Source organism: Coturnix japonica, chromosome 24 (genome assembly GCF_001577835.2).
Source record: "Coturnix japonica isolate 7356 chromosome 24, Coturnix japonica 2.1, whole genome shotgun sequence".
Lineage (NCBI taxonomy): Eukaryota > Metazoa > Chordata > Aves > Galliformes > Phasianidae > Coturnix > Coturnix japonica.
The window spans coordinates 4,714,360-4,739,243 of record NC_029539.1 but is presented as its reverse complement, the minus strand read 5'-3'; the positions used below and the strand labels follow the sequence as shown (position 1 = coordinate 4,739,243).

Sequence of the window (24,884 nt, the reverse complement as noted above, 5' to 3'; positions counted from 1 at the left end):
ATTCCTTCAGGCTATCTCTAAACACCTCAGGGCAAACCGATGTTTAGGTGCAAAATGCCGTCCCACGAGAGGGGAGTGGTTTCAAGTGGAACCTGGGAGGAGGGATGATTGCAACACAAAAGAGCAAGGGAATATGGGAGGTAGAAGAAATTAATCTTACCTTGAAAATCTGCCTGCTTTACACACAGAGGTGAGCTGCCTGGCTGCCGCACCTCACCTACTGTGCAGGGCAGTGACTCAGGCAGGAAGAGGTGTTCACATTGCCTCCCAGGCCGGGCTGGAGAAAGGAATTTACTCAACCGTCCCGGGAAGGCTTTGAGAAACTCATCTTTTATCCAGTTACCAAGAACCTGAAACAAACTCCCCCCTGTGCTGCTCAGCCCGCAGAGCACGGACTTGTCTTCCCGATGCCTAACCCCGCCTGGCTGGGGGCTGTGCTCGTCCTTGGGGTACAGCTCCGAGGTAAGGAAACCTGACGTTGTCTGGCTTCTGTTGCCATCTTGACTTTCCTCTTCTCATCCCCTAATTATCATCCTCCTTAAGGCAGCAACTTTACAGGAGTCTTGGATATTGCTTGTGGATGATTGCTGGGATTCTTTTGGTCCTGGGTTCGCTTGCAAGTGACAAGAAGCCATTGAGTTCCTGTGACAAACAGGCTCAGGTGTGTGCGGGTGGAGGAAGAACACTGATCTAATTCTGAGCTCTGGTTACACATCCTTTCCCCTCTTTGATCTTACCAGGAATCCAGACTTTAGTGTTTTTTTTCACTGTCTTTGTTACCAGACAATCACAGTCTGTTATCAGTGTTCCGTTTAGATAAACGACAGCAATAAATAACGATGGCAAAAAAAGTCACTTGAATTGGCAGTGGCTGATATCAATGTAACCAGGATCAAAACTCAGTGTGGGAACAGTACGATCCCCTTATGAGAGGTGCTGGAATGCAGACACTCCCATTAATCTGTCTCATAAAGAAGAGTATTTTTTACCCTTAGTCCCCACAGTTGTTCTCTTTAAGAAGTTTGAAGTGAAAACAGGAAAATTCAATGTTTAATCTTCAGGAGAGAGTCATGATCTCTGCCATTGACGTTATGAAATGTGATCTCCTTTGGTGCTTTGGTATTTCACGTATTTTCTCCTCTGAGAGAAGAAATTCTTTAGCTATAAATTACATTCAAATACAGGAGCATTTGTTGTCTTTGCTATGACAACCCCCGATAAACACTTTTTCCTTGAGTCATAAAGAGTGGGTTAAATAATTTTCCTAAAGTCATAGAAAATCATTCATCTTCTCTTCTTTTTCTGCTGTCTTTCCTTTTCCCAGTGGAAATTTACTCATTAACCCAGAGGGACTGTGTCGGTTCAGAGGTCTGAAGCAGGGAGGGAAGCAATGATGTGATCACAGGGGAGAGGGGGGAACAAACGTGGGAATTGAGAGCACCTGCTTTCTGTGTCTTTTGTGGTCACTTTTGCTGCTCTTCTCTATGTCCTCTGCCTTGATGTGAACTTACTTTTTAACAGCAGCTCTGGTGGTTTACTTAACAGAGGATGTTTGTTTGACAAACAAATGTTTGCAGGTTTACCTTGAGGATTTCCTGTGTAGATTCTCAACTTGATTTGCCTATAATAGTCTGGTGGTGTTATTAACCTCCTCAACAGACTGCTCTTACTTAGACTTCTTATTACTCAGAGTAATAACACAAAGTGGATAGGAGAAAGTACAGGGGTGGGAGGTGGTGACTGTTGGTAGGTGCTTAAAAGTGCTACTATAAGGAACAGAGCTGCTTTTCTGAGGAAGTCTGCCTGGGGAATTGAGTACAATAAGGTGTAATCACTTGTGATAATGTGACCAGGACAAGCACATGAAGTTATGTGACATCTTTTGTGTCTGTCAGATAGAAGCTTATGCAGCAAGAGGGCTGGCATTTACTGTAGAGTTGCACCTCCTAGGTGTCATTTGCTCACGCATGAAAAGAGACGTATCCTTAATAAAACAAACCAGCGTCTTTTCCTGCAGGCGAGTCCCTCTCAGAGGTCCCTTCTCAACTCATTATTAGATCTGTCAGTATCTACCTGTAGTCACAGAACTACAAAGCAAGCATTGTCCTAGCAATGTGGATGAAAGCAAACTACCGTGAAAGCAGCAGGGTGCAGCTCCCGTATCACCTGACAAAAGCCATGAAGCACATGGGATCTTTTGGGTTCTGCATACACAGGACTGCCACAGTCAGTAATTAAAGTGGTGTGCTTTTAATTGTTAGGTTAAACGTTAACAGGGACAGATAGGGCAGGCTCCTGCGTAGAACAAGCACAGATACGTGATGAGATTACTCCAAGACAGTAGTTTTGTTTACTTCTAACCTCTTCCTATTTTCCCTGCAGCACTGTGGCCTGTTGCAGCCATAGAAGTTTATACTTCTAAGGAGGTGGTTGCTGTGAATGGAACTAACCCACGGCTCAAATGCACCTTCTCCAGCAGCAGCCCTATTAGCCCACTGCTGTCGGTGACCTGGAACTTCCAGCCTGAGGACCTGAGCTCTCATGAGCCAGTGAGTGAGACCTTTATGCGCCATTTCATTGATGCACACTTTGCTCACATAAACCACTCCCAGCGCCCAGCACTGGCTGGGTAACAATGCCAGGCGTGGGTCTGGACACGCACAGCTGAAACACACAAGTATGCACATCTCGAGCCTTTTTTTGCTGTTCATGAGGATTAATCTAAGCAAGAAGTTTTGTTTGGATAACATTGTTCAAGAAAGCCACTTTCTGCTTAGTTTGGGGTAAGCAGGGTAGCAAGGGACTGATGAAATTTTACTTGCTGACAGCTGAATCCCATTCCTTAGCTAACATCCTGCACGTGGTGACTTATGATTTTCTTTGGCCAGCATGTCAGGACAGGCAGGTCAACAAGTACAGTAGCATAACTGAAAGACTGTTGAACAGCCTAACAAATCCTTAGGCTTGAGAGGACTGAGATCGCATGGCTGCTGGAGCATTTTGAAATGGTCTTAGGTTCATCTGAGAGAGAGTCCTCTCTTTCTTCTAGGTATTTTATTATCTCAAGGAGCCCTACACGCCATCCGCTGGGCGGTTCAAAGGGCGAGTCACTTGGGATGGGAATATTGAGCGGTATGATGCTTCCATCATTATCTGGAATTTACAGCCCACTGACAATGGAACATTCACCTGCCAAGTGAAGAACCCACGAGACATCGATGGCACCATTGGAGAAGTGCGACTCAGAGTTGTGCAGAAAGGTGAGAGGCCAAGAACCCTATGAGAAGCCACGTGAGCATAGTGTAAAACAGTGGCGGGTCTTCCCCCATACATGGAAAAATGAATGGAAGAAAAAGGGTTATGAAGTGAAAGCATAAGGAAAAGTAATGGATATAATGGAAAAAAGTGCTTAAGAGAAGGTTATGTTTGTGGGAATGGGTACCCAACCTCATACCGAATGCACTCAATGTGTCCCTCTTGTTCATCCACCTATTTCTCTCCATGCAGTGAATTTCTCAGAAATCCACTTCCTTGCTATAGCCATTGGGGCTGCGTGTGGTCTGATGATCATCGTGGTGACAGTTGTGATTGTCTGTCGACATCGTCGGAAGAAAAAGCAAGCAAAGACAATCGAGGTGGCAGACACTGAACTGTAAGCACAAAAGGGGAGAGGGAGAAAGGCTTCTGGGAAAGCTTGTCAAATATATCTTCACAGGCATTCTGAATCATTAGCTTGGGCCCTATATTAAGCATCTACAATGCAAAACTGCCAACATAATTAGCAATAATTGGCTGCTTACTTGCAGTCAGAACAGAGCCCAAGGGACAAATGAACTTCTGAGTCCTCATTTTGCTCTTGTACTTCGAGGTGGCTCTTTACTCTGAATAGAAGCCCATACAGATTCCTGTTATGTTGCATGTAACTCAGAACCTCACTGCTGCTCAGGATATCTGATGATGATTTTCTTCCTCCCCCCTCCCCTTCTTTTTTTTTCCTTTCCCTTTTTACTTTTTTCATAGCAGTAGAGAAAAAGAGAAGCTGAAGAATATAGAAGAAAAGGAAATCACTCCATTAGAAGACTAGAGGTCTCTGATAGCATATACATTGCAGGTATCTAATTAAACATTATCTAATTAATGTCTTGGTGTTACTGCAGACTTTCTAGACAGTTTAATTTATGTATTTCACTACTATTCTGCAGTCACCAGGCCACAGTAGCCATAAATATGAACAACTAGGACCACAGACAGATGTTGCTCTTGAGGAACCTTCAAAGAAAGACTGACAACTGAATAGGCAGTGGTGACAGAACTTAACCATAAGAGAGATTTCTCCACCTTATCGCTGCATTCCATGTTGTGCTTGCTTTGTGAAGGGAGGAATGAATTCCCTTTCACTAGTTTTGAATATGTTTTTTGATTCATTTAATCTTTATTTCCTTGTAATTGCTAAAGAAAGACTGAAACTCTTTCCAGATTTGCTGGCTTTGCTGAAATATTTCAGACCAATTTTTCCCCATTCAATTTCTGAGGTCAACAGATGCTTCTCCTATGTTTGTTTTCAACAACAATCATAAGTAATGAATCTGTTTTGTTTTTCTTCTAATCCTCCTCCTCAGGTACTTCTAAAGCAGATGGTAAAAGCTTGTAATTTTGGATCTTAGTACCATGCTGAATTACAGACGCCTGATGCTAGAAGTGTGGTATCCCTGCTCAACCTGTAATTCCTGCAGGAAAAGAGAGTGACCATAACATAAGTTATAAAGTGTTATTTCCTTCACTGAAGAACAACAAGAGGCCCTTGTCCCATGAACAAGGAACTGTCCTTAATCTCCATGGTTGCCAAATGTGAACAAATTGGTTGTGAGGATGAAACGTCAGCCGGTTTGAACGAGATGAGTGACTGGATAGATATTTGCTGAGCACCTTAAAAAACAAAAGGTCCATTTGTGCTGCCAGATTATCGCACCCTGTTATCACCTAAAGGAAGACCATTGGGTGAGGGATCGGAGGAGCTGCTACAATGTACTTTTAGCCTCTTTGCTACTCTAAGTGGAAAGTGTTACAGATAAGCAATGTCTGCAGTTTCTTGTTAGGGATAACTGGACCTGGGGGTGTATTTTTCACTCTAGTAGGCTTTGTCCTTGGGATAGCTGAGAAAACATCCTCCCACTGACACAGCTCTGTTTATATGGATGCTGCTTATATACCACCAGCACATCTCACTCCTGTCAGTCCATCTATTCAACTCATACCCTGTATTTCCATCAAACCTCAAGCAAACGGAACCCCAGCTCACTAAAACCGCTGAGCTATTCCAGTGTTTAACCAACACTAAATCAAAATATCAGCCTGTTTATTTAAAGTGTAACTTTATGGCTTTATAACTCCGCGTGTAACACGCTGAGCGCGTTATCTGTTTGTACAGTTTTGTTTTGTGTCACGTTCGTCATAAATAAACTCGGTTTGTGGATAGAATTGACAACGTTATTACGCTGGGGATATTCACATTCCACACGAGGCCTACAGGCCTGCGCCTGAGAGACGGCCCAGGTGAGAGGCGCGGCCTCGTTGCCATGGAGACACAGCGCCGCCATATTGGGGCCGTCCCCGCCCTCACCTGCGCTGCCCGCAGGTGTGCCGCCATGTTGCGCTCCTGAGCGGAGCCGGCGCGGCCGGGATGAGGGACGGCGGTGGGACGGTGCGGGTCGGCGATGTCGGATTTCTCCTTCCCCGGGGGGCTCTGATGCCTGCGCGAATAACGGGGGTGGGGGGGGGAAGACGATAGGACGAGGGGGAAGGGCTTTAAGCTATAAGGTGGAGGGCTGCGGGTTAGGCTAGATGTTAGGAGGAAGCTCTTTCCTTAGGGGTTGGTGAGGCGCTGGCACTACTGCTTAGAGAGCTGTAGGTGCCCCATCTCTACAGGCATTTAAGGCCAGGTGGGATGGGGACCTGGGCAGCCTGAGCTGGTGGGGGGCATCCAGCCCCCAGCAGGGGGTTAGAACTGGCTGATATACAAGTCCCCTCCCAACTCACTTGGGTTGTTAAGGCAGGTTTCCCCCTTGGCTGGAACACTGCAGTAAGGGAATGGAGTAGGAATTGTGTGGCACCCTGAAAATAACAAGTGAAGGTTATTTGCCAGTGTGGTGTGACTCTGAACCCTGTCACTGGCTCCATCACTTTAGTGCAAAGGGTCAGAACCACCTGGAAGCGGTATAAGTTTAGCACATTGTAATTCACCTGGGTTTGCTGGTGGAGTTTCTTGTCTCTAAAACCTCTTCTACCTCCATTTGTAAGTATCTGCAGGCTTTTCCAGGCTAAACACTTATTAGGATAGGGTGCAGTCCCATAGAGTGTATAGGTTAGGAGTACAATCTGTCTTTCTTTACATTTCCTTATGGTGCTGGTAGTTGTTGCTGAGCTTCCATCTTTATACTGCACATACATCGGTATATTTGGGGCATCACTGCATCCACGCCTCACAAATAATCACATAATCCTTATCTTTTGGGCTTCTTCCATCAGGTGTCTGTGGTGCTCTTTCTCTGGATATTAAAACCAGTCCTGAGGTGCGAGGTTATGTGGGTGAACAAGTAGTGCTGAAATGCTCATTCAAATCCAGTTTTCCCATCACCGAGAGTCTGACGATAGACTGGACTTACCGGCCCCTTACTGGTGGTCGTATGGAGACGGTAAGTGGAGCAGGGATTCTTTTCCAGCTGGATGTTGGCCAGGTCCCCATGCACATTGAAAGTCTGGTGGTATTTTTCTGTTTGCCTTGCTGTGCTTCTTTGTTGCTTTAAAGGTTGGGATTGTCCTTGTTGTCTCCTCCATCTGAAATTGCTCATGTGTCCTTTGAGCAAGAAATAGTTTATTTAAATGCATAATAATGTAGAAATGATTAAATAAACCTTTGGATTCTGACATAAGAGCTAAATTGTACCCTACTGCTGTACTTAGAATGACTGTAAAACATTCAGTTGGGAGCTTGATTGGAAACAAATGTGTCCTGCTAATTTGGTGACCGGATCTACTCCTGATATAAGAGTAGTTAAAATGTTTACAAAGATAGGCATCATCACTATCTTCAGACTGTCTCTGAGGTTCATGGGTTGCTGCTTTATCTCTGTGGCAGCCCTTTGAAATCTATATATAAATATACAAATCCGAGCACCTGCTGGAAGTCTCATTCAAGGCAGAAACTGAAAATGTCTATCTTTACAGTTAATCAGTGATTAATGCTTCCTGAAGAACTTGAACTCTTTATAATGTTCTCATATCTGGAATAAAAGGATGCTGCCTGTATGAAATAAAGTCTGAAAGTCTTTACAGATAGAATAGTAAGTGCACAGGAAGCATTTTAAGAACTATGATGCTCTCTTGCATGAGAGAAGGAAGGTGCTCTACTTCTTGGCTGTATATCTGTGGAAGAGAACAACCTGGTTAGAAGGTTGATGGTGACACATGAATGCCAGGGCTGGTAGATAGAAGCTTTGGAGAGGTAGTGAAATGCAGCTGATTCAAAACTAACAAATGGGGACTTGGAGATCTCTCCTGTATAAGTGTTATTCTTTCTGACTTGTTAATGCATATTTCTTAGTTTACAATCCAAGAGGTGCTTGGCTTTGTTTTCTTAGTAGACTGTTTTACTAGAGCAATAATTGCCTTTCCCTCCTTTCAGATTTTTCACTATCAGTCTGTCGCATACCCACCATCAGTGGGAAAGTTCAAAGACAGGATATCCTGGGTTGGGGATGCTGCTAAGGGTGATGCTTCCATTGCTATCCAAAACCCAACTGTGAGTGACAATGGGACGTTCATCTGCAGTGTGAAGAACCCTCCAGATGTGTACCATAACATTCCTCAGACTGTGCTGATTGTTACTGAGAGGGGTAAGTCTTTATTTTAACATTCTCTCACCTATGCGATACAGCTGCATTGTGGCTCTGAACCTTAACAATCTGAGCACTGCATGTGAAGTTGTTCCCTAGAATTCCCTGTAATATTTTCAGCAAGAGCTACTTCAGCTGCTGCTCTTTCATTGTGAAACACACTGAGAACCACTGAATTTGCTGGGGAGAGGAAGAGATGGGAAAAGCACTGGTGGTAACAGAAATTGAAAATGGGCTTTTGTTCAGGAATACCAGTCTTCAAACATTGCAGTAAGTTAGATTTTGGGGAAATTCTGGTCCAAAAATAGTCACACCACACACTGATTTTTTAGTCATTCTTAATTTCATCATCTGCCTTACATGTGAGAACTGCCCCAAATGTGTAGCTGAGATGGGCTGATGAAGTTACATCATGACCTGGCTGTGTAGTTTTATGCACATGAAGCATCCTACTGTGCTGGATGTGTGCTAAGAGTCTTACAGATTCAGCAACAAGCTGTTTCAAAACTGCCAGCCCTGTGCTGTATGTAAGAAGGATGTCAGTCTGTCCTGGATGCATATTTTTCACAGAGCTTTAAGAAAGCCGTATTTAAATGGTTACCATGGGGCTGTTCTTTGTCTATCCTGCAGGCTTTTCTTTCCAACTGACTTCAGTGACGCTGCTATCCATTGTAGTATTTATCCCTTCCACTGTTGTGGTTGTTCTGATGTTGGTGAGGATGGGAAGGAAATCTGGAGTGATAAAAGAGAAGAAAAAAACTGGCTACAAGAAATCCTCTGTTGAAGAATCTGAGTAAGTTCTGTCTGGAAACTAAAGCTTGTTCTTCCTTAGCTTGTAGACACCAGCCATTGTTTTTCTAGTGTTCTTCATTGCATAGCTTTCAACATCTGCATTTAAGTAACTGAATGAGCATAATTTAGGCCGTGAGCTAAATTATTGTTACTTATCTTCACGCTTTACATCCCTTTTCCTGGCTGCAGAATGAGGCCATGGAAGTGAAGCAGTCTAGGGTGTCTAACCTAGTCTTTCACTTCCCTAGTTAAACTTATTTCAGCTTAAATCGGCAAAATATTTTGCTGATGTGGGCTTAGTTTTGTAGTTATTCAGTCTATGTTTGGTTACATAATGCTAACTGGTTCCTCCAGTGATGGCCCAACCCAGAGCTGCCAAGTGTTGAACAGCTCCTTAAGGCTGGATTCCCTTCTGAATTGGAGAGGACTCTGTGCTGGGAGTGTTTTTACTACAGTACCACACCAAATACTAGAGCAGCCCTGCAGCTGCTGGAGTTGTACCTGTTTTTGCAGAGAACTCACCCTGTGCTCAGTTGTAGTACTGTCTTTTAATATAACACTGATTATTGTAAAATTGTTTCACCTGAATGGCAGCTCTTGTTAAATGCAGTAGCTACCTTTTGAAATAAGAAACCTGACACTTTGTATTCTTTCTGGGCTTGCTATGAAGTCAAAGAGATGATGGAAAGCCTTGAAATTCATTTTAATAGGAGTAGAAATCATGGTCAATAATAGAAGAGATATAGTTTGTGTTTGGTGGAAAGGCCAGCCTCATCCTGTGCTTGCTGCTTTCCAGGTCTGAACATACAGACAGCTGCATGGGGAGACTCAAAACCTGGTGTCTGAACTGTGTGGTAAGTGAAAGTTGATGTCTTTACCATTTTATTTTCTCATTATCAGTACTGAGAGGAGGTGCAAGAACATAACTTCTCAACTTTAGAGACTTCAGTCTCATTTGGCTGTGCTTTTACTCCTTGCTGTTTTCCACATATGAGGGCAGCAGAGCTGGGTTGTGAAGATGTCAAGGAGCGATTGCTGTGGTTGGAAAGATAGATGGGGATCTGAAAGTATGTGGCTGGTCATAGCTGAGTTACACAGCGGTCTGTGCTGCTCTGGATCCCCACTGTAGGGGGCTGGGATGTCTTTTGAGGTGACGTCTTTCTGTGCTTAAGTTTTTCTTTTGCTTAAGTTTAATCTGCTGCTTAATTTAAAATGCATTTCATGTGTTAATGGAGCAGTGGCAATTCACCTGTGTCTATGGCAGTCCAACAGATTTAGTTGTAAGTGTTTGTACAGCTACAAGCTCTGAGACTTGTTCAATCACACCAGCAGCTTGGAAAGTGTTTAGGCTCTTGTTTGAAACCCAACAAACTCAATTTTTTAAATCTAACTAATGTCTTGGTACAGTCTTAATGTCTCTCTCCATTCCCCCCTGCTTAGGACACAGATGAGGAAGACCCATACTGATGAAGGATCAAACATATGGATAAAGAACAAACTTAAAATGCTGAGAATCATGACTAGACAAGTACAAAGGCTGCTGCTTAACAGCGTGGATTGAAAGAGCTGCTCTCATCTTGGTATACTGGAACAACGATGCTGATTAGATAGTTCACTTCTAAGCACAATGTAATGATTTTTGAAATCCCTTTAAGTTTTTTGAGGGAGTGGAAAAAATGAAACTCCAAAACCTCACTACTTCAGTGCCTACAGGAGCCTCAGTGCCTGCAGCTGTACAGGCTGTTTCCTACCAGCAGTCTGACAATGCTCCTTTCTTAGCTTACTTTCTAACGTTTCCTTTATGGTTGATGATATCCCTCCTTTCTTGTGCCCTTGAACTCCACTTGCCTGAAGAACAGAGTACTCCAGAGTGACACGATCTCTCTAAGACAATCATCATTGGGCACTGACAACATATTCATCTCAGTTTTTGAGCAATGTACTTGCTAAGGACTTAGAGCAGTCTGATTAAGTTGTTACATGGCATCCTTTGTCTCAAAGCAAAGAGAACCTACTGTTTTTTAATTGTTTCCTTGCTTGAGCTGCCACTTAATTACAGGATCATCATTTTATTCCCACTGTTCTCTGATTCAACTGCACAGCAGTGTTACCTTACTTTGATTCTTATTTGTCCAACAACTGCATCACTGGGCTCATCTTTTACTTACACTAAGCACAATTCATATACAGCTTATTTTATAAATCAGAAATGCGAATGGGGACTCTATGTCTGGGGAAACACAACCCCATCTACCTCAACCACTGACTCAAAGCCTTGTCCAAAGGGACGTTCTGTCTTCAGAAGAACAATCGTGTTCCTCGTCTCTTTCAGGGAAGCAGTTAATTTCTGGGAAACAGTGAAACATGTCATTGCTGTCCTGTAAGATTGAGAGCACCTTCTTGCCAGCCTTGTTCAATAATGGATTACAGGGAGCAGTGGAATTCTTCTCTAATAGCTGAAGAGCTGCTGTTTTCTGCTTTATTTTGGTATATGGCATTGGTTGAATGGTCTCCTTCCATGTATGTGGGATATGTTTACTGTCTACTTTGCACTGTTACCAATAAATTGCAATGCTTCATTCTAAGCTGTGGATATCTTTATTTGGCCTTGTGTTGGTAAATGTATTGGATTCATAAAGCTGCCATCCTAACTTGTTGCTTGCTGAAAGGAATTGTGATGCTGGGAACAGGTGTACCCAGACTCCCATCAGAAACCTGGTGATGGCCATAAATCAGAGCTGTGTAGGAGTTCTGACTACAATGCAAGTCAGCTATAGATCTGTATCTCCAGACTATTTTCTTTCCTCTCATCTACAGCAAAGTAGCATCAGTAAAGATGGTGCTCTGTGATGGCTCAGTGTTTCTACCAACAAAAAACGATCCTGAGAAAGGATGTTGGGATTTGCAGCTCGGAGGAAGTGGCTTTGTTGTTCCACTTTCAGTTAGAATGCATCACTCTTCTTTATGGAAATTAATAACTTTTGTTTCTCCACAGAATGTTCAATTTTTGGCTGTGAATGCTTTGCAAACAGTGTAACAGGGCTAAATCTTACATAATGACTAATGGATCAGGCTGCTGTGGAGCTTGAGAGCTGTAAACAAGAGCTGTAGGGCTTGGCCATATCTCTTATCTAGAGTGGCTTTTGAAGCTGCCTTTCCATCTGTAATTCTTCTTGCCTGTCTGTATAACAGGTCCCTTCTGACTTGTCAGTACCCTCCATCTTCCTCTTACAACTTCCTCTTAGAAGCAAAGAGTGGTCACCAAACCCAACCTTAAGTAAGAGACCCGAAACAAAGAGCTGCTGTGTTCTAAACATCTCGCATGCACAACCTCAGGAAGATTTAGTGTGATTAATTCAGAGGCTCCAAATCAGTCACTGAAGAGCTCTACGTGCAAGACAAAAAAGTCAGCTGCCCCAAACCATGCTGGGTGAGTGTTTATATGTTTGCTATGAATCCTTATTTTAATGTTTGGGGTTTTTTTTGCCTTTGTGAAATGGAAATTACCGAAACATAGAAGTACTTGAAATAAAGATTCCTATGTGCAAAAGCGGGGAGGTGTGAAGGCAATGTGGTCTCCACGTATTTTTTTTCTTGCCTTTTCCATATGGATTGAAGAAAATTATTCTAGGAGGCTTTGATAGGGGCTGGGTGTGTCAGCATTGTGAGATATAACAGCCTGGCTGAGTGGGTGCTGCCTTCAGCACTTGCTGGCACATGCTGTGACAGGAGACCCTGCAGAGATGGATCCCGAGGTGGGACCAGAAAATGTTTTCAGAAGTAGGTTAAGAAGTGCAGGAAGAACTTGGTGGTAAATTAAGGACCAGAGCCTCAGCAAGGGGGATTCTGGAGTTCTGCAAGCTGGTACTCTGCTGTGCAGGCTTCTGTGTGATGATGAGAGCCTTCAATAAGCTATAGGTCCTGTTTTCACTCTGGGATGAGGGTGGCCCTGAGAAGGTGCAGCTCCAGCTGTGTTTGAGGGCTCCAGACAGCACAGCTGAATTAAAACAAGGTGAGGCAGCAGGATGCTTTGGCCTGCTGAGCTGAGATGTGCTGCACCGACGCATCTTTGGAGCTGAGTGTGAATTTTGCTGTTTATAGGTCATGCACGCACAAGCGTGAGTTTGCACTGCAGATTGTCATAGCAGACATGCAAAGGAGAACGTACCCAAACCACAGCTCCCCCCTCCACCTCCACAAAACCCATCCCCCAAACAGATTTAGGTTTTTGAGAGGTAGATTTGAGAGAGTCACTGAAGGTTTGCTGCCATTGTCAGGATTTTGCTGATGGGATGGGAGGGCAGGGAAAAGCAGAGTGGTTTTGCATCAGGCAGTGAGGCCGTGCTCTGGATGAAAAGCCTTTAGAACTGCTTTACAGTCTAGAATAGACCCTACAGCTGTGGATTGCTGCTCTGTGGTGTTGGATGGAACGAGATGACAGCATAGACACAATGTCAGATATTCCCCGCCTCTCTTAGGGCTGCTGCTTGCGGTGTATCTCTGGTTCCTTTATCTATTCCAGGCTTTGCTGAAGCTAATCCAGAGGGCCTCTGATTTTCACAGCGGAGGAAAAATGAGAGTAGCTAATGAGACTTCAGCTATGATTCATTTCTTGTTGCTTTTACTGCTGCAGGAAAATAAATGCCTGTATTGAAAAATGACTGCTGGTAGTTGGTACTGCTTGCCTCCTGTGATCTGTGTGTGAGCACATCCCTGCCAATGACAGTCAGTTCTTCTTTGGGCTGTGGCATGTCTATATGCCAGTGATCAGTGCAGTGACCAGACTCAGCGCTGTCTGATCAGACCCTAAAGACTCCAGCACAAGCTTTCAATGTGCGTGGTGTTCTGAAGCAAGGAGGTTATCTCTAGGATAATATGATTTTAGGATCTGTATCCAAACTTCTACAGGAGAAAAAACACCCCATTGTTTTCTAAGCAGTGACTATTTGTGAATGTCTCAATTCTGGTGGTAAGGAGTCGACCCCCCAAACCACCGGAAAGATGCTTTGGTTAAGGGGAAATGCAAAGATGTTCATGCTGAGCCCTACCCCCCATCTTTCACTCTTCCTTCCCAGGGCTCAGAGCTGTCTCAAATCAGACACGTGTGACAGCTGTGCTTCACTGAGTTGTAGGCTCCCAGCTGGGGTAGGACTAACTTTGAGAAGCCAAACATCCAGATCACATTCCTCCCTGAAGGACTGGAGCCTTCTGCAGGCCTTGGGGTGCAGCTGCAAGCACTTGGTGTGCTGCATGTGCCACCTCTGCTGCTCTCCTGGAGAGAAGATGAAGGTGCTGCTGTGCCTGGCTCTGGTGCTGACGTTACTGGGTAAGCTGTAAATCATTCTGGTGGCTTTATCCTTGCTTTTGCCTAAGACCCTTTGCTTCCTCTTTTCTGCTGTAAGGACCACTCAGAGGCTTGCAGGCACGCAAGGCTGGGAGTGTTGAGCGTGCCAGTAACTCCTCTGGCATCTGTGAGCTGCTTGTTCCCTTCCTGCACACGCATAGGCTTGGAATTGTCACAGCATCCTGTTGGAGGCCTGTACTTACTGTACCAGGCTCCAAGGCTTTGGAAGATGTAGAGAAGCTTTACCACATCTAAACACAGGGTAAGCCTTCCAAGCTATTGATTTTTGGCTCCGCTTAAGGCAACTGGCCTCCTTGGTCTCCGTGACTGACATACTCTTCATGTTTGCCTCCACAGCTGGTCAAGCCCAAAAGAAACCTGTTTGGGAAGCTGTAGCATTTTGCATTCATTACTTACAGGGCATCAGACGAGTGCTTGGTGCCTTGCCAGGGCCCAGCCCTTGGTGGTTGTGGAAGGGCTGAGCAGGGCAGCTCTAATGCTGGGAAAAATGTCCCTGCCCAAGCAGCTCCCTCTGAATCAGCTCACCCGGCCCTCATATGCAGTGCTGGGCTCTGTTCTCCTGGTTAGGATCTGTTGATGCTTCTCTCTGTTCCTTGCAGTTGGCAGTGCTTCCCTGCTGTGCTGCTTCCCATGGCTCTGCTCTGCACTGCCTTTCAGCCAAGCAGGTGTCTCTCTTTACCATTTTGACCCTATAGATTACAGAAGATGGAGGCTTTCTCTTGAGAAAACCCCGGGGCTGTTTTCTGCCCTGCCCTGTGTGCTGTGTCCCCGTTTGTTTTGGCTTTGCTCTGTGCTGCTCCACTTCTCCAGAAACCCATAGAGGTGGTTATGTGGTTGGACACGTCCAAGCTCAGCCAGGAGCCTGTGAGCAAGCAGCCAGGAAGCCAGATGGGCAGGTTGTGAAAGGAGGAACCGAGACTGATGCACAGGGGCCGAGTTGCCTCTGGCCTGCTGCAGATGAGTGCCACTGGTTCTCCCAGCCCGTGACTCACACGAGCCACGGTGCAGGAGCTGCAGCCTTCAGCCCTGAGACGCAGAGGGCTGAGCACTGAATCCAAAGGTGTCTTCCCCACTCTACTTCCATGCGGCTCGTTCAGTGAATGCAGCAGCCCTCGGTGTCTGGCACCCAGGAGGATGTACTGCCTTGCATCCCCGGATTGCGGAAAGCAGGGCTCAGGGAGAGGCTTTGTCTGCAGGGCCTCCCCACTGCTTCCCGGACTGCTCAGCGCCTTTAGGCTCATCCAGAGAGGAGACATCTATGGGGACAGGCAGGCTGCGCTCGGTCATCCTCATCCTGCTATCCTTGTGCCTGGCAGGGAGGAGCAGCAGCTTGGCTGGATGGGTGTTCACAGAGCCCTGGCTCCATGCTAGCGCTGGGGACTCTGTCCTGCTGCACTGCCTCTTCCAAGATCCAGAGGCCACGGGCTGGACGGTGACCAAAGTGGACTGGCTGCGTGTGCCAAGGGCTGGCAAACAGAAGGTGGGTCAGAACCCAAAGTGGGCAATGGGAGGGAGAGGGAGGCAGCCCCGCTGCTCTTGGAGCACTGCAGAAGGAGAGCTCCCCAGCTGTGTGCCCCATGCTGTGGCATTCAGTGGAGCTTTCCAGAGGCACAAGTGCAGGATGGAGCAAGCTGGGTTCTGTGCATGGTGAGCACTGTGTGTGTGTGTGTGTGTGTGGGGAGAGGCTACAGTGCCCTGCTTGCTGGGCTCCACTCACCAGCCGCTCTGTGCCCGGACAGGAGGAGATGGTATTTTATTACTACAGCAACTCCAGTGTCCCCGTGGGCCGTTTCCAAGGCCGGGTGCGGTGGCAGGGAGATGTCTCGTGCTGGGATGGCTCCATCCAGCTGCAGGATGTGCAGGTGAATGACAGTGGCAGGTACACGTGTGAGATCCGCCTGTTTCAGCACGGCAGCATCTTCAAGAACCACACGTTTCTACACGTCAGCCCTGAGATACAGAGAGGTGTGAGCCCCAGCTTGTCACCCCATCTGACCCTCACAAAGGGGTTCCCGTACCTACCAGCACAGTTCTGCAGCAGTGCTGGTGTCCCTGTGGTGGGTTCCAGCCCTGCCTTGGTGTCTCCCTACAGACAGAGCAGCAGAAAGTGCCCAAGTCCTGGGCCGTACTGGAGTTTGGGCTGTGACCGTGTGCTGCAGCGCTGTGGCCGTGGTTCTGGCTTTCCTGGCAGGACTCAACCTGAGGAAGAGGTACCAACTTTTGCTTCGGGTTTACTGGGCTGAGCAAAGCACCTCCGCGCATCCCCCCATAGACCCGCTCCAAGCAGGATGCAGATGCGGGAAGCGCTCAGCGCTGCTCCTGCTGCCCTCTAGTGTCACTCTGCCTTCTCCTCCCAAAGCTGCTGGACTTCTCGCTGCCTCTATGGCTGCACCCCTCTGGGTCAAGGGAGGTGGTGGGCTCCCCCAGCCCGTCACCTGGCGGCCGCCAAGGTGCATCTGAAGGGTCTCAGGAATGGGATTCAGGGGTGGGGGGAGCAGGTGATGCTTCCCACTGGAGGTGACACCTCTGTTGCTTTCCCTCAAGGTCTGCAGCTACCACTGCCCTGGAGAGAGCCAGAAATGACGGCAGCAAGGACAAAGCCAAGGTGGGAGCTCCTGGGGCTGGCAGGCTGGCTAAGCACAAGGTGCCATGGCTGTTGCACTGGCTCTCACCACCCACCTGTTTGCTGCTTGGTTCCAAGTGTCCTGCTATCCTCCCCATAGGAAGGGCATTACTCCTCGATTCCTGAAGCTGTGGTGCCTAAGGCTGATCAGGATGCAGGGAAGAAGAGGAGAGCTGAGGAGACCTACATCACCATGGTGAGGAGGGAGCAGCTCCAGGGCTGTGGGACCCCTTACACTGCACCCCTCCAGGCTGGTGATGCCCGATGGCCCCAGTGCTCACAGAGGGACTCACTCCATCCCTGGTTCCTTGCAGCACCCCTCCACCCTCCATGAGAATGGCATCTACGTGGAGCTGGCCAGGGGGGTGATCCCAGCAGAGTGGATGGCAGAAGGCAGACGGGACAGTGGGCGCAGTGAGCAGCCCTACAGCCAACCCCAGGAGGAACTTCCTCGTGTCCCAGAGAGGGGAAAATAGCCACGCTGGGGCTGTAAACCCCTTAACCAGCAGCTGCACGCAAGACTTCTTTGCTCCTTTGGCTGGTCACTGTTATACTGCTGTCAGCCCTGCACTGTTGTCTCCATCCTGAACTGCTGCTGGGACATGGCTTGCCCAGCATCTGCAGGGTGACCTGGGGAGTGTCCTCTCTGGATCCCTTCTCCCTGGTCCCCAGAGAGGGACACAGAGGGCAGTCCCTACTTTCCAGCACTGATTGAGGTCGGTGCTGCTCCAGGACTGGAAATGATGAGGAGAGCCTGGCTGGGGAGGGGGAAGGATTGGGGTTGGGGGTGGAGGGGCAGCTGTGCACTGGTATCTTCTGCAGTTAATAAACTCAGCGAGCCCGGGGAGCCTTCCCCTTTCCTGGCTTCCTTTTACCTCCTGATTAACTGTATGATATCAGAGTGTGCCAAAACCCTCCATCAAAATGGGCCACAAACGGGGTCCCTTGGCTGCAGGGCTGGAGCAGAGCAGGGTCTCTCACGTGTGCTGCTCCCACGTGTGTCCTACCCACGCTGAGTGACCACCCCTGCCCGCAGCCCCGGGACTCGCTGCTCGGGGTGGGCGGGACAGCGATCCCAGCCGCTCCTCCTCCAGGGCTGCCGCCTTGCGATGTGCTGGCTGCCATCCTACCCCTAAATATAGATGTTTGACACCTCCAGGTGCAGAGCTGGGAGCTGGGGACCACCTCCTCGGCTCTGCTGGATGGGAGACTGCAGCACAGGCTGCTCCGGGCTGCACTCCTTGGTTTCACGTTGCCACCCTACTCTGTTTTTCGTGGGTGAGGAGAAGCCGTGGGATCTCAGCACCTGGAGCCCTTTTTGGGGTGCTGGGTTTGCCTACGGCCACTGCTGCCTTGCAACAAGGTGGGACCCATCCCAGTAAAGCAGACCCAGCCCTGCTTACCCATTGTGCCCCATCCATCCCTCCCCAGGACCCTCTATGCAGTTGTGCTCTGCCTCCAGGGCATCCCTCACCTTCCTCCTCTTTGATGCTGCCTCAGCAACTGCACCACACAAGGACTGACAGGGTGTCTGTGGATGCTGTCACCGACTCCGTGATCTCCACGTGCTCTCCTTGCACCGTGGATCCAGGGCTGGAGTTCTTATGCCCCTGTGTGCTGACCTGGGGCACCTTTAGCTCCCTCCAGGTCCGGCAGAACCTTTGCATTCTGCTTCCAGGTGAGGGTTTCTGTGCTCCCAGAAGGTGCCACATGGTTTGGTCTCACATGGGGGTTGCAGGGGCTGATGGAGCTCAATGACCAGGTCTGTGCTGCAGGGCACTTCCCTGGGGGCTGTGCTTTCTATGGGAGCCCTGAGCACTGCTTGCTTGCTGAGAGGGAACCTCAGCAGTGTTGAAAGTGGTGCTTTGGGGGGATGTTTGCTCCCATTGAGAGGAGCAAAGCTGTGCTGTCACAGCCCACCCCATACCCTGCAGCACGGAGCAGCGATGTGCCAGGATCCTCAGCTTCAGTTCAGGGGAAATTTTTTCTGCCCTCCCACTCGCTTTGCTGTAATCCACCAACCATAGCATTTACCGATTTTTTCAGCCCAGCACCGCTCCACCGGCCATATTGGGCTGTAGAAATAAAGCAGCTCTAATGTTATATGTCACCTGCAAATAACCCGGGCGTTCGAAAAAAGGCAAACCACCACAACCCACACCAACACCAAGCCCTCTCCACACACCCAGCTCCTTCACTATGAGCCCGGATGCCTGGCTCCCTCAGCCTGCCCTGTGCCTCTCTGCCCTCAGCCTGCTGCTCTCGCTGGGTAAGTGCCACCCCAACCCTTTGCATGGGACAGCACCCAGGTGGGAAGAAGCCCCCTCCCCAGATCTGGGCCCTGAGAAGCCCCTCTGGGCATGGAGCAGCATTGAGATGCTGCGCTGCAGGGATGGGGTGGAGGTGCCTTGATGCTGAAATCAGCAGCCAGGGTGACCTGCTTGTGGGCAGGGTGGGGGTACGCTGCAGCATCACCGTGCTTGCTGGGGTTTGCTGTGCACAGGGCTGGTTGCATGCCCTGCAGGGCTGCGGCAGGGATGCTGGTGGGCTGTGGGTGCTTTGTGCTGTGCTTTGGGGTCAGGGTAGCAGCGGGGCATGTGCAGGGGGTTGGGAGGGAGGGGGCTGCGCTCTGCATCCCTGCTCTGCCCTGCAGCCAGGAGCGTGTGTCAGCAGGTTTGGGGCTGTATCGATTGGGAAGCAGGGATGCATCCATCACCTCTGCAAGGTGCTGCTCTCCCTGGCCTGGAGCTGCTGGGGGGCTGCCTTGGCTTTAGGAGGGAGGCCATCAAATGGAAGATAAAAACTCAGCAAGATCTTCTTCAGAGCCGATGTGTAATTTCACCTGCCGAGCCCTGGGGAGCAGGGTGTTGTGTGACAGCATTTGGGCTCACAGAGCACCAAAGGGCACAGCCTGGATGGTCAGTCCCAGGGGTTTATTTTGCCACTGATCTTACCTCTTATCATTGGATAGGGCCACATCTGGGGCACATGCATGTCAGCACTCCTGGGGCATGTGTGAGCTTCCCATGAGGGCCCCATGTCTGCACCGTGGTCCTGCAGTGCCTAGTGTCTGTGCAGAGCTCCTGCTGGCACCCAGCCCTCTGCAGAGCACTGGGGGTGCAGCACAAAGCCAGATGCAGGCTGAGAGCCTGGGACACAGCATGGGGCTGGGGGGGGTTCAGGCTGTGTGGGGACTCCTGGGACAAACAGACACCCAGATCTCCTCTGTGCCAGGATTGCTTGGATGTGACCACGTTGTGGCTGGGGCAATAAGGCTGGGACAGCCCCAGGCACACACTGTTTCAAGGTTTGGGAATGGCACCAGGTCCCATCTTGCAGCCAGACCTGGGGCTTGAGGATCTGTAAGGCAGAAGGTGTCAGTGCCATTATTGCCCCCCCCTTGGGGTGCCACGGCCCCTTTGCAGCCCATCCCTGCCCTGTGCCCTCCTATGCAAACTGTGGGTGGGTGCTGAGTGGTCGGTGCTGCTGGGGACAGCTGGAAATCTGGGGAGCTGCAGGAGAGGGGTGGAATTGTGCGCCCATGCACCAGGTGAGCAGTGTCAGCTGCACTGGGTGCTGACCCAGTTTCTGTGCCAGGAGTGCAGGGATTGGCTTCATCCTCCCAGGGGAGAAACTGAGCTTTTGACCCTTCTCTCCCAGGTGGAGGAGCTTTGCCTGACCCCCACAGGCTGTGGGGGAGCATCTGCAGCCTTCCAGGTCTGTCCCTGGCAGCTCCCATCGTGTGCTGCCGTAATGCGTCCTGCCTGGAACAGAATCTGATGAGCACAGCCATAAATTTCCCTCCCTGCGGCCGTGGTGCTGAGCCCTGCACGCTGATGCTGCATCCACCCTTTTGCATAGCAGGATCGATTCTGCAGCAGCAAAGCTCTTGGTTAAGCAGCAAGGAGCAGGGATTGCTTGGAGTCAGCAGAATTTGGTGCTGGGAGCCATCAGGCCAGCATGGCAAAGGGGGATCTCAGCCATTGCAACAGTGCTTTCTGCCCAGATCTGGGGGTGTCCCCGTGTCCCCCAAAGCCACAACATGCAGAAGGGCTGAAGGGCACCAGAGTGGGAGGTGGGTATGGGTGGGAATCTGTGCCCCTTTAACACATCCACGTTCTCATCTCAGTGCCCACAGGGCTGGGAATGGAGGTGATGGCCCCCCCCATCATCAACGCCATGAACGGCAGCTCTGTAAAGCTCTCCTGCACCTTCAACTCCTGCTACAAGGTGGAGAACAAGCAGTTCTCCCTCAACTGGACGTACCAGGCATGCACAAACTGCTCCGAGGAGCTGGTGAGTGCCTGGGGGCTGCTGGGAACCCTGGGCTGCATGGGGTGCCCTGGGCCATATCCTTGAATGGGGTGAGCATGGTGAGGGATGGGGCTTGGTTGGGGGGGATGAGGGCTCGGGGTACCTCAACACCTCTCCCCACTGCGCAGTTCCTGCAGTTTCGGATGAAGATCATGAACAAGCAGCTGGAACGCTTTGGGAACCGAGTGGAGTTCACTGGGAACCCCACCAAGAACGACGTGTCCTTCACCCTCAACAACGTGCAGCTGGAAGATGAGGGCACCTACAACTGCTACGTCCTCAACCCCCCGGACCGGCAGCGGGGCCACGCCAGCATCAGCCTGAAGGTGCTCACCGAAGGTCAGTGCAGCCCCATCCTTGTGCCCAGAGTCACCCTCGGGTGCTGGGTGCCAAGGGCTGACCCTGCCCCGTGTCCCCAGAGCCTCCAAAACGTGATTCAATGGTGGCCGTCATCGTGGGTGCCTCCGTGGGCGGCTTCCTGGCCGTGGTCATCCTGGTGCTGATGGTGGTGAAGTGCGTGCGCCGGAAAAAGCAGCAGAGGCTGAACACGGATGACCAGAAGACGGAGGAGGAAGGAAAGACGGACGGCGAAGGCAACCCGGAGGAGGGCACCAAGTAACACAGCCTGCTTCCCCCTCACTGTACAGCGTGTCCCGTCCGTGTGCTTCCCACAGCCAGGATTGCTGTCTGCCCACAGTGTCCCTCCTGCCACCCGCACCGCCAACCCGCCTGGAGCAGGGCGCAGGGAGGAGCGGCCCCGCAGCTGCCGGGGGGGTCCGGGGGGGCTGGCTCCTGCCCCACAGCCGGGCTGGGTCCGGCTCATCCCCGCTCCGTGGGGCACAGGTGCTGGGGACGGGGTGGGGGAGGAGGGGAGAGCACCGATGTCCCCGTCCCATCCCTGATTCTGCCCGTCCTTGTGCTGGGGTGCCATGGTGAGGTGCTTGTGGCTCCCGGTGTGTCATGGACGTGCCCTTCTTGGGCTGTATTTGAGCCTGAGCACCTCATCCGAAGGCGCTGGGCTAATTACTCAGTGTGTGTTTACTTCCCGGGGAGATGGAATGTAATGGAAAGTGTTCTGCTGATGTGCCAAACCGCAGCGGCGGGGAGAAGGAGCAGTGTGTGCCGGAATGGAGCGGGCACAGCCATCACCCTGAGCCCAGGACCCAGCACTGCCCCTCCCGGCTCCTCAGGGGCCCTGCACAACTTGTACTGCCACGGCCACGCACTGCCAGCCCGTGGGGCCCCGCGGTGCCACCCCCAAACCCCACAGTCCAGCTCCTGCCCTGCTTGCAGCTCCCGGAGCCTGTGGGCAAACCCTTGTCCTGTGCATCCAGGACCTTGCAGGAGAGCGGTGCCAGCAGAGGCAGCAAGCATTGCATCCCCTGCTGCACCGTGCCCTGCTGTCCCTTGTCCTGCTGCAGCCAGGACGTGCCCTGCTCTGCCCCATGCACCCCCCGGGCTCAGCCCGCTGCCTGCACCCACACGCACAGCTGCATCGCTTCACTGCTCCATTGCGAGCGGTTTTTGGGGCCAACTCAAGCTGTGAGCTCACAGCCAGCCCCACACCTGCCTTCATCTCACTCACGCACTGTCCTTGGATTGCAACTTGCCAATGCATCTGTCTGTACATAGCTGTACACAACGGAGAGTCTACAAGTACATATACATAGATATATATAGATATATATGGGAGGTGCTGCTATCGGCCATAGCTGCACTTTGGGTTTGCACCTTCCAATGTTTGATTTGTTTTTCTTTTTGCTGGTGGTGTTTTTGCCAAAGCCTGATTGGAGGATGTTTTTATTGCTCTTTGTACAGTTCAACAGAGGAACAACAAAATGCAAAGTGTGCGTTGGGTGCTTTCATACCTCTCATTGCAGAGCAAGTTGGCTCTGGGGAGCCCAGGTTTTGGGACTGAGTTCTGGGCTCCCCAGACCCACCTTGCTCTGCCCCTCTTGGGCAGCAGCTCTGCTTTGGGTGCTAAGGGAGTGTGGGTCAGGCAAGCACAGCACAGCTCTCTTCCCCCTGGGGAAGGGCAGGAGGTCGGTGATGCTGCGCTGCTGGCCCCGCTGTGCTGCAGGTTGTGCTGTACCCATAGGAAGGAGCTGGAAGGAGCAGCCCTCTGGATGGGTGAGCGCAGCTGGAGCAATAGGCACCAATAGCCAGCACTGATGGGATGGTTACCAGCAAGAAGGTCATGAACTGGGGACAGCTTTGTCCCCTCAGTGCAGCGGCAGTCTGATGCTCTGCATGGAGGGACCGGGGGCAGTGAGCAGAGGGGGAATGGAGCAGGGGGTGAAGGGCAGCACTACAGAGCAGGAAGGGTCCAGCAGAGCTTGAATCGAGTCAAGAAGAAACTTTCCCCCTGGGACACAGTACTATTGCCTCTGTGCAGCTGCCTCTGCAGTGCCTGCCTGGGGACACCGCTCCCCTTTTCCTGCTTGTTTTAAAGGGTCCCCCAAATAGGGACTTGCTGGAGAGCAGGATGGGCAGCGGGAGGACGGCTCTGCATGGGAGAGGAGGAAGGGGGAGAGGAAAGCATTGCCCAGGAGAGCTGCAGGCAGGGGAGGGCTGGGGATGGCACAGCAGCCAAACACTCACCGCAGTCCGTGTGCCCGGACCTCCATCAGCTCCAGCCGGGACGCTGCTGCAGAGCTGGTTGCCAGGCCGCCTCGTCTTCTAAAGGTCGCAGCCAGAGGACCTTGCAGTAAATATAAGGTGCTGATGGGAAGTCCTGCTCTGGCGTCGCCACCTCCTCTTTTGCAGGAGGGCTCTGCTTGCTCCAGGAGGTTTGGGAGGGGGCCAGAGCATCCCTGCATCCCCGCTGGAGCTGCTCCCTGCTGAAGCTGTGCAGTCTGCTGCATTGTGCTGAAAGCTGCTGTCCAACGCTGCTCTGCTCAGCCCTACCCTGTGCCCCTGCCCACGTGGAGGGAAGCAGGAGCCCTCCTCGGGAGTTTTAACCCTCCCAGTCCCATTTTTGCAGGGTAAATAGAAGGAATGCAGCAGCCCTGTGGCTCCGGGTGCAAGCAGCCAGCAGGAAGGACCCCTGAGCTCTGCGTCCCATCCCTCTGGGGAGGTGACAGAGTCCGAGCAGGGGGTGCTCGACTTCCCTGTAACCAGACACTGCAGCCTTGTGCTGGGCTCAGCAAAAAGAGTTTCCTCTGAGCAGCACTATCTGTGCTCCGGACATCTCAGCACCGTGCCAAATCCCCCAGTGCCCTTTCCTGGCCGTGGCACACATGGCTGGCAGGGAGCAGATCATGTTCCACATCCATGGCAGCAGCAGATGTCTGATGAGAGCAGTCGGCTGAGGATAGTGGCCAGGGCTGCCAAGTGTGACAGCTCCATCATGTCCAGTGACAGGCAGCACCGTGCTCAGAGCTCTGGGCCAAGGGCACAGCTGGACCCAGCACATTGTGGGCAGCACCTGTGACTTCACAGCTCAGTGGGAGCTCAGGGCTGCAGGGGCACATTGTCCTGGAGGAGGCTGGCTTTGAGCCTAAGTGCATCGGATTGTATCACCTGGCTGTATCCATCCCCTACCCATATCTGTCACCTACCTGTATCTATCACAGCCACTGAGACACCTCCTGCAGCATCAGCAATACTCTCTATGCTGCTCCTGCAGCACTGGCTGCCTGTGCAACCCAGACCAACCTACCTGCACTTCTGTCTCTTCTCCAGCTCAGCAGCCCTCTCTCCTCACCCCACTGACACCACTGGGTCCCCCAGGATACCCCAGTGCCTCACAGAGCATCCTGCTTTCTGCCTCCCTGCTCCCTGGTGCCTCTTGCTGGCTGGGACACGTGCCTTGTGCCAGGAATGAGTGCTGTGCCACCTCCTCTCCTGTCCCACTGTGCCTGGCCTCAGGATGCGTCACTGCTTGCAGCTTGCTGCT

At 50.7% G+C, this 24,884-nt stretch overlaps 4 protein-coding genes and 1 long non-coding RNA gene across 6 annotated transcripts; 4 read left to right on the top strand and 1 right to left on the bottom strand.

Annotated features, from left to right (window-relative positions):
• The first annotated feature begins 44 nt into the window (after window positions 1-44).
• On the top strand, window positions 45-5,478 carry MPZL2 (myelin protein zero like 2). 2 transcript variants are annotated; one of them, XM_015883883.2, is made up of 6 exons: window positions 45-462; window positions 2,383-2,549; window positions 3,050-3,260; window positions 3,508-3,652; window positions 4,021-4,111; window positions 4,620-5,478. In XM_015883883.2, exons 1-5 carry the CDS (start codon window positions 408-410, stop codon window positions 4,082-4,084), a joined length of 642 nt encoding a protein of 213 aa, XP_015739369.1. In that variant the 5' UTR covers window positions 45-407; the 3' UTR covers window positions 4,085-4,111; window positions 4,620-5,478. The 2 variants fall into 2 exon arrangements, with proteins under 2 accessions (XP_015739369.1, XP_015739370.1); XM_015883884.2 differs by having other exon boundaries at window positions 47-462; window positions 4,024-4,111.
• A 116-nt stretch (window positions 5,479-5,594) lies between these two features.
• On the top strand, window positions 5,595-11,269 carry MPZL3 (myelin protein zero like 3). Its single transcript, XM_015883888.2, has 6 exons — window positions 5,595-5,756; window positions 6,525-6,692; window positions 7,682-7,892; window positions 8,523-8,685; window positions 9,481-9,538; window positions 10,125-11,269. The coding sequence occupies exons 2-6, from the start codon at window positions 6,684-6,686 to the stop codon at window positions 10,149-10,151; spliced, it is 468 nt and encodes a 155-aa protein (XP_015739374.1). The 5' UTR covers window positions 5,595-5,756; window positions 6,525-6,683; the 3' UTR covers window positions 10,152-11,269.
• LOC116654377 lies at window positions 10,819-24,749 on the bottom strand. Its single transcript, XR_004309589.1, has 3 exons — window positions 23,588-24,749; window positions 16,072-16,248; window positions 10,819-15,999 (listed from the first exon to the last, which is right to left on the bottom strand). It is a non-coding gene; the product is annotated as an uncharacterized LOC116654377 (long non-coding RNA).
• Window positions 13,893-17,530, top strand: LOC107324147 (junctional adhesion molecule-like). Its single transcript, XM_032449107.1, has 7 exons — window positions 13,893-14,010; window positions 15,366-15,529; window positions 15,789-16,014; window positions 16,142-16,259; window positions 16,594-16,654; window positions 16,773-16,868; window positions 16,987-17,530. Exons 1-7 carry the CDS (start codon window positions 13,935-13,937, stop codon window positions 17,146-17,148), a joined length of 903 nt encoding a protein of 300 aa, XP_032304998.1. The 5' UTR covers window positions 13,893-13,934; the 3' UTR covers window positions 17,149-17,530.
• On the top strand, window positions 18,697-22,834 carry SCN2B (sodium voltage-gated channel beta subunit 2). The gene is made up of 4 exons (XM_015883882.2): window positions 18,697-18,941; window positions 20,802-20,968; window positions 21,115-21,325; window positions 21,406-22,834. The coding sequence occupies exons 1-4, from the start codon at window positions 18,872-18,874 to the stop codon at window positions 21,603-21,605; spliced, it is 648 nt and encodes a 215-aa protein (XP_015739368.1). The 5' UTR covers window positions 18,697-18,871; the 3' UTR covers window positions 21,606-22,834.
• Window positions 24,750-24,884: the final 135 nt, after the last annotated feature.

Bases quoted from the DNA above. Each gene is read 5' to 3' on its own strand.
- SCN2B (XM_015883882.2), top strand. From the start codon at position 18,872: ATGAGCCCGGATGCCTGGCTCCCTCAGCCTGCCCTGTGCCTCTCTGCC. The intron at 20,969-21,114 runs GTGAGTGCCTGG...CCCACTGCGCAG, and splicing joins CAAACTGCTCCGAGGAGCTG to TTCCTGCAGTTTCGGATGAA. The intron at 21,326-21,405 runs GTCAGTGCAGCC...CCGTGTCCCCAG, and splicing joins CCTGAAGGTGCTCACCGAAG to AGCCTCCAAAACGTGATTCA.
- MPZL3 (XM_015883888.2), top strand. The intron at 7,893-8,522 runs GTAAGTCTTTAT...TCTATCCTGCAG, and splicing joins GCTGATTGTTACTGAGAGGG to GCTTTTCTTTCCAACTGACT. The intron at 8,686-9,480 runs GTAAGTTCTGTC...GCTGCTTTCCAG, and splicing joins TCCTCTGTTGAAGAATCTGA to GTCTGAACATACAGACAGCT.
- LOC107324147 (XM_032449107.1), top strand. From the start codon at position 13,935: ATGTGCCACCTCTGCTGCTCTCCTGGAGAGAAGATGAAGGTGCTGCTG. The intron at 15,530-15,788 runs GTGGGTCAGAAC...GTGCCCGGACAG, and splicing joins CAAGGGCTGGCAAACAGAAG to GAGGAGATGGTATTTTATTA. The intron at 16,015-16,141 runs GTGTGAGCCCCA...GTCTCCCTACAG, and splicing joins CAGCCCTGAGATACAGAGAG to ACAGAGCAGCAGAAAGTGCC.
- MPZL2 (XM_015883883.2), top strand. From the start codon at position 408: ATGCCTAACCCCGCCTGGCTGGGGGCTGTGCTCGTCCTTGGGGTACAG. The intron at 3,261-3,507 runs GTGAGAGGCCAA...CTCTCCATGCAG, and splicing joins ACTCAGAGTTGTGCAGAAAG to TGAATTTCTCAGAAATCCAC. The intron at 3,653-4,020 runs GTAAGCACAAAA...CTTTTTTCATAG, and splicing joins GAGGTGGCAGACACTGAACT to CAGTAGAGAAAAAGAGAAGC.